The following is a 12,495-nucleotide window of genomic DNA, read 5'->3' as shown; positions in this document are numbered from 1 at the left end:
TTTGAGGGGAGCATTTACAAAAAATAAATAAATAAATAAAATAAAAAATGACATTTATTTCATGCAGTTACTGAATAATTTGCCTTACAATTTGGGCACATCAATTCAGATGGAAAAACCAAAATATACCCTGGAGAATAAGAGGTTAAAATGTTAAAGTTAGCAAATAAATAAAAATTGTGCACTAAAGTATGCAGAAAATTGGATATTTAAGAGTTCCCTGTAGGGGATGTGTTACCCTATTTTCACTTAGAAAATCAACAAAGCATGTAATTTGATAAGGGGTGTTTAAACTTGCACAACTATATCTATTTGGAGATCTATATGGAAGCTCATTCCATAGGTGGAAGAGAAAGAAATCATGGTAGTATGTGAAAATATTGCTTTAGTATCTCTAAATACTGACTTAGCATCTCATAATATTGACTAATATCCTAAAATAATTACTAAAACTCATTTTTGACGTGGTATCTCAAACTCTGGGGAAAATTTGTCATTATTTCAAGATACTAGTTAAATATTTCAAAAAAAAAAAAAGTGACTGTTTTGAGATATTAATGTTTTCTCTCCATGGAGTCTCCCTATGTCTTCTTTCTATCAATAAGTAAAACTCAGAGTTCAATTTCATCTTGACCAAACTGTTATTTTTCAAATACGAGTTTGCCTGCCACTGACCAATCAAAAGTGACCACATGTTAGAAGCATATTCCAACCTGTACAGTAGTGTCAGCAGGTATCTCATGGTCTCTGCAATGCTGATGCTGAAAACAGCTGTCCATTTGAGGTGGAATATAGAGCTACTTCCCTTCTCCAATAAATTTACTGTTTTGGAGTTGCAAAATTTTCTTATATAACAGTTTATTAACTTTATTCATTAAATTGGTGTAAATTTCAACACCTGACATATTAGGTATGTGGATTCATGATGATGTAAGCACTCCAGCCAGACACGAGTTTGTACAGACATGCCTAAGCTATAAAGAAATAGCTGAATAATGAAAGTTCTCGTGACGTTCACACATACTCCGATTTTGTCCCACAAACTGGTCATGGCTCTGTTTCTTAACCCTCTCCAGGAGCTGAAGCAGGACATCTCCAGCTTCCGCTATGAGGTTCTAGGGATGCTGAAGGCAAAGCAAACATGTGTGCCTGGTCCTAAGATGGTGACATCGACATCAAACACTTCATACCCAGACCATTTGCTCCAGTGCTCCACAGCCCTGCTTCAGAAGAACAAGCCAAGCCTGCTGGAGGTCAGCACTGAACTGCTGGGGCCTCCAAGCAGCCTTCTCAACGGTTCTGTGATGACCGCCAAAGATCTGGCCAGAAAGGACTACCCCCAGGATTTATCTGACTTCGGCCTCTTCCAAAAGCCTCAACAGGGAACGAACAGTCATTCCAGCACAAACATCATCTACTCAGTCTTAGAAGAGGCTGGAGATTTGGATATTGACCAATCTGATTGCAGCACAGAGGAGAAGCACAAACAACCATTGACTGAGAAGCACATAGAGGAGGAGGAGTCAACGTGCCTGTCTGAGGAAGAAGAAGAGGAGGAAGAGGTGGAGGACCCAGAGCGAGAGCCAATTGCATCTCCAAATGCAGTCCAGCTCTGCTCTCTTTCACCCACTGACACATAACTTGAAGTTACTTGATGAACAAGTTCACCTTTTAAGGTCAAAAATAGACCAATCTTCACTTTCGTACACTGAGGTGAGGAATGGCTGAGCTGTGTCTTTGAACCGGCATCTGAGGATAGATGTCCTTCTAAAGTCTCAGGGAAAGACTGTGTGGAATTAATCAGCTGTACTTAATGGACAAAGAATGAATAACATTCACCTTCTGGACCAGCAGCGATACTTTATGCATGTATCTCTGCAGAGAAAAAAAAAGAACAGTATAAGCAGCCCGATTGGTGCAGTAAACTTGTTTTTGTAATATTATTACTTTTTACTAGGCTTCACTGTGTAATCATACACTCATAGTCGCTCCTCAATGGCTTTTCATCTTTCTGGGTAACTGAATAGTTACAGTCAGGCAAAAAGAATTCCAGGTTCAGGCAATAATCTCTCTTCCATCAACCATTACATGATAACATTTAGGGCTGTCAGTTGTTTACATAATGAAGTAATTGGAGTTTTTTTTTTTAAAGGCCAAACAATACAAATTGACCAAAATAATGAATAACAAAGAGTTAAAATATTTTGCTGTAAAATGATAAAAAAGGAAGACTTCATTAACCACTTGAAATTCCAGGCTTATGACGACTTGATTTTTGAGGTGAATCTAGCCAACTATGAAGGAAATAACATTCTGCAGATGTTGATATACAGTTACTTTATATTCAATGAACTTAAGGGGGGTTGAATACCTTATGGGCTTTACGGAAGCATATGCTAATGGAATATGCTTATGGAGGCATATTAGTATCAAAATTTAAATGCAATCAAAATTTTAAATGTATCAAAATTTAAAATGCAATATGTAAAATGGCAACGTATTGGTATGTGTGCATTTAAATGTTGAGCTCAAAGTGAAAATTCCCATTCAATACTGCAAATTTGCCATTTGGTGTATTAGTATTGACATTTTAGTTACACAAAGATTTTCATGCTTTATGAGTAGCTTTATTTAAATTAAAATTTATTTCCAGAACTGCATATTTATGCTTAATATGATTATGCAATAATTGTGTCATATATGAGTGACACACAATTGAAATTTTAAATAATAATTAAAATGTAATTCATTTTAGATGCATTTTCACTCTCTAATAATGCACTTAACTTGCATTTTCAAAGAGAACACCAAGCCAGAAAGTGGTCAAAATTCAAATGTAAATGAGAAACAGCACTTCTCCTCTTGGCAATTACACATTCTCACCTACACTGCTTATTGCTGTGGGCTTTTGACCAGATTTCATTTTCATGGTCTTCCCAACCTGTCAGTCATTCTATCAGGACGGGGCCAACAATACGCTTAGCAGAAAAGGCATTATCTTAAAAAATGGCAGCCCATCTGTCTTTAGAAGATGGAGCAAAACAGTAAAATATAATTTTGTTTGATGGCGATTACTTTGTCTTTATACACGACCCACAAAGAATCTTTAATTGAAAATGTGGCAGATTTTTCTGTTTTAATCAGTTGGTCAAAATTATTGTCCATGTGAGCAGTCCGTGGGCTACAGATGACAGAGATTCATCCAGCATCAAGCAACTTTAACTTACACAGTGAGCTTAAGATGTGGGTGTACTGCTGTGTTACACTTCATGTATTACCTAGAATGTACTCATAAAATGATCTAGCTGTAATTGTACTGGAACACACAGACATGTATAAATCACACAACCACCTTGTCATAGTGGCTGAGTTGGCAACAGCCGCTGTATCGTGTCAGTATCGTGTCAAATTTCAACCGCAATTGGCTAGGGGGTCTCTAATGCTCTGCTTTCCTATTTAAACATTAATATTAGAAAAACCACTGGTATATACACATGTGACACAGCGAGCTGGATCATGTTAGCCAGCTGGCTTTGTTTGGGAATGTGGCGTTAGCTAGCATTAAGAATGGCTTTTAGCTAGCTTAATTCTGAAGCCCTCCACAATGCACGTACCATAATAGCAGGTGAGCTGATGGCAGAGCAATACATCCACCTCTGACGCTCATTTTGTAGAAGGTATATCTGTATGTCATGCCTCTTTTTCAGCCACTGTTCTCAGTTTATGAAACAAAACTCAAGTTAGCTCTGTTTCCAGTTTTCCATTCCAACTTAAACAGTGCTGCTGTAACACTGGGGTGAAGTGAGGCACCAGAATGTAACTGCTGCACTGTTTAAGGTGCGCTGTAAAATTTGAAAAAGAAGCTGGCAAGTAGGAAGCCAAGTGCAGCCTCAATGTTATCTGATTTTCCAGATTGATAAAGCAGAAAACTTGGCAACAAGTTCGATTAAGCACTTTCTCATGGGTCGTGTATAAAGACATTAAGCATCACATGTGGCTATATATCTCTTTTTCCCCTCATCTGCTAACGTAAGAGTAGCTATAAACTCTTCAGCTGCCATGTTTTCAGATAAAGCCTTTTCCACTGCAGGTGCTGTTGGCCTTGCCCTGACAGGTTGGGAAGACCATGGAAATGAAAATGCAATCTGGTCAAATGCTTTTAGCAGTATGTGAGAATACGTAAATACAAAGAAGAGAGGTGCTGTTTCCCATTTACATTTGAATTTTGCCCTCTTTCTAGCTTGGGGTTCTCTTTGATAAGGCAGTTTAAATGCATTATTAGAGAGTGAAAATGCATATAAGATAATTAAAATGTAATTCATCATTTTGACAAAATGATTGCATTATCACATTGAGCATAAATATGCAGTGCTGGAAATACATATTAATTCAATAAAGCTACTCATAAAGCATCTAATCTTTGTGTAAATTAAATGTCAATATTAGAACACCAAATGGCAAATTAAAATTGCATATTGAATTTGAATTTTCATTTTGCACTCAACATTGCATATATGAGTGGGAAATGTGAATGCAAACATACAAATACATTGCCATTTTACATATCACATTTTCATTTTAGTTTTGATACTGATATGCTTCCATAAGGGTTTTACAGCATTTATCTGAGAGTTTTCTTCACCTTCCAGATCTTCCCTTGTCATCCACTGGTTCCCCCTTATACTTCTAATAGCCATAATCAACAATGGAAATTGCAAGCTGGTCTGATATATTTTTATAGGCCTCTCCTGCTTTGTAGGCACCAATTTGCTTCGTTTTCAGATCCTCAGGCCATGGTTGCTGAGTGGTAGCACAAGTCTTGAAATTTCACTCTGGAAATGTCATCAGCTGACAGTTCCTAATGATAATTCTTGACTTGCCTGACCAGTCCTAATAAGTTGGTTAAGGCCTAACGAGTTACTTTCTTAAGTTCTGAGACTTTACAACTGGAAGGATGTTCAAACTTTTGCACATGCCACAATTACTATTTTAATTTTTTAGTTAATCAAATATATTTGCAGACAAATGTTTTTTTTTAAGGTAGCTTGCTGCAAAGGCTGTATTTAGAACTTTTCACTTCAAAAATCAACACAATTAGGGGTTGCACAGACTAGTCAACTATACTGCTCTGCATTGACGCTTTAAGCTTGATGGCGACTAGTTGGTGATCCTGTTTTTATGATCCTAACAACAAGGAAGCTTCACAAGAGACAACAGGTGAGGAGCCTGGTGATTTTGGGGTCCGTATCTGTGGTTCCCTGAAGGGTAATAATGCGATCCAGGGCTCATTGGAAGGGGCACATCATGCTCTACTGACCTAAGGAGTTTGGCCTCGTTCTAACATTTCTCCACCGATCCCCATGCTTCAAAGATCAGATATTGAATGTCATTATCTCCAGCTTCCCAAAGACTACAATAAAAGCCATGTGTCGCTGGAGAAAGGGAATATTATGGGCAGTTATGGCACTTTAAATTTCTCTTTTTGAAAGTTTTTGCATGTAAAAACACCATATATCATTAAGATAAATACAAATAAACAAATACAGTGAAAACGTAACAAGAATTGTTTTTTTCAAAAAAGTAGTTGACATTCTGAGATTTGATGATTTTTAATTCTATCACGACTGACCTAATGACATTATTCTGAAGTATAATGAAGATTCAGTGCGGCCATGTTAGATTATGCAGTTCACTGTCGTATAGCTCACTTTCTAAGCAATAGCTGAACTCAAAGAAAATTATTTTCACTGCTGCCTGTCCTTCAACGTCTGGCTTTTTTGCACCTTATTCTATATTACTTTATTATTGATCATTAACCAAGCACTGTGCACAAGTCAGAGACCCCTTTTATTTCTTTAATTTCCAGTCTAAATGGCCATTAACTATAGGTTTAAAAAAAAAAAAAAACAGAAAAGATGCATTTAATAGACAATTACATAGAAGGCTTAACCACTCGAATGATTAAATCAACCACAAATATTTACTTTAGTTTATGTAGTTAATTGTGAATAATCACATTTGTCTAATTTGCACTAACATCATACTAATGAAAAAAAAAAAGTTTTGTTTTAGCTGTCTCAGTGGACAAAGTAACCTTTATCAAGATGTATTTACTGTCTCTATTTATTGTGAATGCAAGGTGCCCCTGAAAATTATATGAACATTTCCAGTTTTCATCACTGACCTCCAGTGAGATCAACAGTGGCTGCATGTTCCATACTGAAGATTCAGATCAAAGCCTCTCACTCTCACATTGCTACATTACGCCTTGTTTCGAGGGGAACTTTACACTTTGCTGTTTTGTTAGTTTGCTGATTGATCCCTAATTCTCTCGTGAGCAAATTAATGGCATGGTAGTAGCTGTACATAACCTGCATCAAGAGAGCCATCAATGGAAGCTGCCATTTGAAAGCTGTATAGAAACGAGAGGGATACAGTTGCAGAGTCAGCACACATGCAGCTGGGTTTCAGGCTGGAACTACAGATGGTTCGAAGGGTCAAAATAGGAAAATGCATTAACAGCATTAAAACAATTCGTATTGTTAATAATGTTTTATGTTCACTTTGACAGCCCAATATAATATCACATTATTCAGCTTCCACACTTTTTTGGAGACTTGCTTTCACCTTTTCAAAAAAATCTTGAAGAATATTGTTCCACACCTCAGTCTTAGAAGTTGGTTTAGCTTTCTTTGCATCTCACCATCCAAGTAATCCCAAACACATTCAGTGATGTTGAGGTCTGGACTCTCCATCATCAGCAGCTTCTTAGTTTTATTTGCAAATTTTCTTCTTTTCTCAGAGTTTGTCAGCCACACGTTCTCTCAGACTCAGTGTTCAGTTGTCTTCTCACAGTGGAAGAGCGGACAAACACACCTGTGGATTTTTTTTAGATCTGAATCAAAAGCGGAGCTTGATTTTCTCCTCTTTCTCAAAGATAAAGCGTTCCCCTTCCTTAGGCTGGTGGATGATCTTATATCTAATTTCTTCATAAACATCTTTTGAAAGATCAATAACTTGTAGTTAACAGGCATTTTGACTGGAACTGAAATAAATGAAGAGTCGTCTCTGACTTGAGCCCAGTATTGTATATAATGACAGAACAAACTTGATGCATATTTAGTTTGTTAAACTATGCAGTTTATCTACATTGAGTTTATCAGCCTTAATTACTGCAGTGACTTTAAGCCCCTATGACAGCAAAAGTGTCACGTTACTCTGCAGTAATCATGCAATCCATTTGCACTCATTTCAAAATTGTAACTATGGAAACATATGTACTTAACCAGCTGTGCATTATCAGTTACCATTACCAATTATACCTGCCTTTAGTATGCTGTGCATTACATAATATGGTCAATGAAAAAATAAAGACTTTATAATGGTAACATGAACCATGTAAGCTTTGCATATATTTTCATACCTACGCTTGCTAAATGTACAATGAATTTTTCATTGCCACAAAGCCTTTCTGACCATTTCTACAGAACCAAACGTGGTTCTTTTAAAGCACTGTTTCTGGCACCTTTACATTTAAGAGTTTAATTATACTAGAATATCATACTGTTGTGTGAATTCTCTTATTTCTCAGGAACACATCTGGCCATCAGCACCTTTCTTCAACAACCTTACAACAAGCCTTCTACTCCATCTGCTAGTTCATACAGTTAGAAATGCAGGAGTACTGCAGCTCAGTCTTATCTTATGGACTTACTACCACCTTGTGGAAGCTGTGAAAATGGACAGCGAATTCCAAGCTTTCCTCTTTTGCCACGAATGTGTATTACTGTTCCTTAATCAATGTTCTCTTGAGTTGTCAGCCAAATATACCTTAAACAGTGGACATACAATTCACATTAACATGCAAAAACAATGAAGGAGAGACCTATTCAAGTCTAGTGTTGTTGAGGAGTGCTGCTAAAAGCCATGCAAACTGACCAGAACATAGGCAGTGAGAGAACTCTCAAAAGAGCTATTTTAGAGAAATGTAAACGCTTCTTGCAGTTCCAAATACCTAAAAGATGAGAATCACTGTGTTTAGAATGGTCCCACTTGTTAACTCATTTGCTGTTCAGTATCTAGCATTGCCATTTGGGGGAAATGACTGGGTTATGGCCCTGAATTGACCAAAAGGTTTATTGCTGAGAGTTCAACCAACATTACAAATGCGTGACAAATAGCACATAGGGAGTGTATCCCAACTGAGCCCTTATTAACCTTGATCAAGTCAGTAGCTGCTAATTACTATTATTATTATTATAGTACTTTTAATACTAAAAGTACTAATACTTTTAATAATAATTACTATTATTATTATTAAGCACTTTTACTGTATGTATATGATACATCAATCTTTTGCAAAACACTATAGATGTCCATTATTACACTTTTATTAAGCCTCACAAAGCCAATAGCTGCTAATTAACTGATTGCATTACGCTTTATTGAGCAACAACTAGAGATTATTATTATTATTATTATTATTAAGCTTCATTCAAGCCAATAGCTGGAAGCTATCTTATATAGCCAATAACTTAAGTGACTGCCAATTATTGTGTTAATAGCTTTATTCATTTTTGTCATAAGACAATCTGTCATCGGTCAGTTTGTCTTTATTTAGCACTAATTAATGATTAATTATTAAGGTATTGATAGATTAATCAAAAGAAAATGATCACAGTACAGACCCAATGGTTAGGTAAGGGTTGTGTAAGAAAAAGTGCTCAGGAAAATGCTTTATTCACTCTAGTGACTCAATCGCTTAATAGTAGTAACAAGCAGCCAGTTAATTAATAATTATCAGCTTAATAATGGCTTTACAAGGGCAGTGTAACGTCATACTGAAGGTAACGTGTCATGTTAACAAAAATCTTGTATTAACAACAGGCTCCCGTCAAAGCTCGAGTATATACAGTCTTAAAAATAAAGGTGCCAAAACAAGTCCTTTGGAGTGATACCTGAGAAGAATCACTTTTGGTTCCCTAAAGAACGTTTCTAGTTGGTTTACTTAAAATGCCATTTTTGTGAAGAACATTTAAAGAACCTCCATGTAATGTAAAGTTTCTTTAGCAATCAAAGGTTTTTCTAGATATGCATGTCCACGCCAAGAATCACACAGGAACCTTTATTTATACAAGTGTAGGTTGATTTAGTGCAAATATTTACTACCAGAGTCTCTACTCTCTGTCTGCCTAACATGGCTGTAACTGCAGCCTAGCCTGTACATTCCTGCCCAAAGGCAATAACATCAGAGAGAGAGGGAGAGAGAGAGAAAGAGGGAGGGAGGGAGAGAGAGAGAAAGAGTGAGGGAGGGAGGGAGAGAGGGAGAGAGAGGAGAGAGAGAGAGAGAGAGAGAATGAATTCCAGAATTGCACATTTCAGGTACGTTTTCATATAAAGAAGCATCTATGAATGTTTTAAGATTAGGTTGTTAGTGGTTATTAATTAGATCATATTAACACCTTGCAAAATATTTAGTAAGCAGTTATAACACAAATAAGAAGGGCAGCAGTGTCGCTTGCCAAATAGTTCACCAACATTCATCTCTGTTTAACCTCTGCTCTTGCAGGTTACTTGTATTACTTTGTCCTCTTGATTCATCTGTTCACAGTGGTGTTGATAGGAACCAGCCGTCTGAAGACGCCTCTAAAAGCTCCCTCACAGAAATATAAATGTTAATTAAAATGTTTAATGTTTATTAAAATGCTGCCTGGTGCCCAAGACACTGTTTTACAAGAGTTTTAATATGAGGTTTTGACCTAAAACACATTTTTTAAAATATATTAAATGGCGTTGAGATACATTCAGTACATTGTAAGGTAACACAGTCCTCCAAGAAAGCATATTTTTCTTTTTTTTAAACCATCATTAACATAAATCATCATCATCAAGATGTGTAATTCACAGGTGGTTTTATATAATAAATAAAATGGTTGTATTTGTGTTGCAGCCATTGTGACCAGAGTCGATTGCAGTTTCTCTACAATTAACCATTTCATATCAAATCACTCTGAATGATTGTGTAAATATGATTTTCACGTATATTCTGATAAATTTGGTGGAATTGCCCTTTAAAGACTACATAGCTGCATGATGCTGGCAAAAAGGACTGAAACTATTAAATAGAGGTCAATGTAGGTAAAAATCATAAACAATAGCTTGGACCGTTGTATACATAAAGAGGAAGGGGGAGGTTAGAGCTGGCCTCTTTGGGTTGCGTTTTTTATTTGGCCATTTATCTTTCTTTTATCTTCTTCTGTCTTCAATCTTTTAAGGGACTAGCCTAGTCTAGTATTACTGACTCTGAAGACTGTCTGACATGTTTAAATATGCTGAAGACATCCACTCTGGGGTTTTCTCATTCTTTCCAGCCTTGCACAGAGTGGGCTTCCCGAGCCACATTTGTCATACGTGTTTCAGTGAAAAATGTGCCTGTGGCTGGAAATCAGCCAACTGCTTTGCCACAAGAGGGAGCCACAGAATCCAGCTCCTCTCATCTCACGCACACCACTGTCGTGATATACTCCAGGAGAGTTTGCTTGAGGGATCCAACGTACGAGCCGATCTGGAGCTCCGTCGCATTGATTTGTGTCTGCGATTTGGGGCTGACATCTGGAGAGCAGCTCTTATCTTACGTAAAGCTGATTTATCCTTAGCGTGCTGCAGCCTCGCACTTGTAGGGGCAATGTTTGCTCCCCTTTCACCTCTAAAATGCATTCCTTATATTTAAACTGGTTGCCAGTAAGTGCAGATTTTCTTAGGGAAAGAAAAATGTTGTCTTTTTTCCTGGCAACAACGGGTGACACTGAATGATAAATGATCAAGGAAAGCTGCTGGACCAGCAGAGACACTTCTGACACAACCACAAAAGACGAATGGTCTGCAACATGTTATAAACATCCATTTGCATTTCTCTGACCGAATGTGGCTTAATGCCCCTAATCACAGCAGTGTTTATCTCCTATAGTTTCAAGCTTTCCATCAACAGAGTTTAGAAGAAAACTACTTAATCATGTTTAAAAAAAATAAAAGGCATGAGTTGCTTATTTTGAACTCGCACTCTTCAAATAAAGGTTCTTTAGGGTTCTTTGGCACCACAGAGGCCATCCACTGTCAGAAATAAAGGTTCTATGCAGGTACATTTATCAAGGTACAAACAATGTAAATGTATCTTCAAAAGGTACAACAGTGGTACTTTTCCAGGTGAAAAGTATAGATTTTTATCTTTTCAGAACCAAATGTTTTAAAACAGAACAATAAAATAAAAAAGCCTGGAGACGAGACGGGGTGTGTGGAGTCAGTACAACAAAAATATCATTTCAATGGATTATGGTACAATTATGTTCCCTGACTAAAGGTACTGAGATGTACCCTTGAGGAAACCACCCCACAATATTTGTACCTTTATTTCTGAGAGAGTACAGCCTTTTTATTTTAGCTTCCAGCCTTTTTGGGAGACTTCAAAATTTTTTTTCTACATCTCCAAAGTTCGGTCCCAGAATTTGGTTGCATTCTTTGCTTCTCACCATCCCAAGTAATCCCAAACACATTCAGTGATGAGATCTGGGCTCTCAATCCATTTTTCTGAAAACACCAGCTGTGTCTTTGCTTGATTTGCAAATTTTCTTCTTTTTTTCTGTTTCCTTTTCTCAGTTAAGGCCTTCTTGACAGCTACACATCCTTTCAGACTTATAATGATGAAAAATGGACTGAAACATTAAACCATGGACTGAAACATTAAACCAAAAATGGAACATGATTTTCTCCTCTCTTTTAAAGATGAATGGTAATAGATGGTTCTTCCTTGAAGCATTTTTGTAAAGGAGATGTATGAGTGTAAAGGACTTATGTAAAGTTTAAAGCCCCAGGGAATCTCTGCATTTTCCTTCTAAGCGGGTTAATCTTGCTCTTGTGGGCTCACAATATACACACAAAGGATGTCCTTTGAATCACTTTCCAATGCCCAACAAAAGACTGATGTATTCTGGCCACATTCTACTCTCTCCATGTAAAGTGGGCAGTCCTAATCTTGGGTAATAGTCCATTTATAAGCAGTGTTGTTACCAATCACAAAGCTGATGTAGGTTAACTAAACCGTTCCTAATAGTCTTCTCTTCTCAGCTAAAGTCAACCCTCCTGAATGAACAGAAAGTAAAGTGAATAAGGACCTTACCTTTTTTGAGATATCACCAAATAACAATAAATATAATGAATAATGTTTTTAGTGAGCTGCAGTCCTAGCGAGGCCTACAATACCTCCTGCATTCTGTCAATATTAAAAAGAAATTCCCTATATCTCCAATTTAATTTTTCTACATAATTTGAACAGCTGTTGTCCTTTATAGTGTGTGAAACTTTTATGATGAATGAGCCAATAGAGATGCTTTAAAAACAACAGGAAGAAAACCTCTTTACATTTACTTACATTAAAAGTTAAAAACATTTTTGCCCTCCTGTAAAGTTTTTAGAAATTTGTACAGCCTGTTTCTCTCATTT

The 12,495-nt window shown here is 36.8% G+C and overlaps 1 protein-coding gene across 1 annotated transcript in view; it reads left to right on the top strand.

The window, feature by feature from the left end:
• The window catches only part of trpc4b (transient receptor potential cation channel, subfamily C, member 4b), a 38,908-nt gene extending 36,772 nt beyond the window's left edge, over positions 1–2,136 (top strand). The window contains exon 11 of the mRNA XM_036565008.1: positions 1,077–2,136. Within this exon, the coding sequence (XP_036420901.1) occupies positions 1,077–1,640 (564 nt within the window). The 3' untranslated portion in view covers positions 1,641–2,136. The remainder of the gene's footprint in view (positions 1–1,076) is intronic.
• Positions 2,137–12,495: the final 10,359 nt, after the last annotated feature.

Source organism: Colossoma macropomum, unplaced genomic scaffold (genome assembly GCF_904425465.1).
Source record: "Colossoma macropomum unplaced genomic scaffold, Colossoma_macropomum, whole genome shotgun sequence".
In the NCBI taxonomy this organism is placed as follows: Eukaryota; Metazoa; Chordata; class Actinopteri; order Characiformes; family Serrasalmidae; genus Colossoma; species Colossoma macropomum.
The sequence above is the reverse complement of the archived record's forward strand: the minus strand, read 5'-3'. Positions and strand labels throughout refer to the sequence as shown.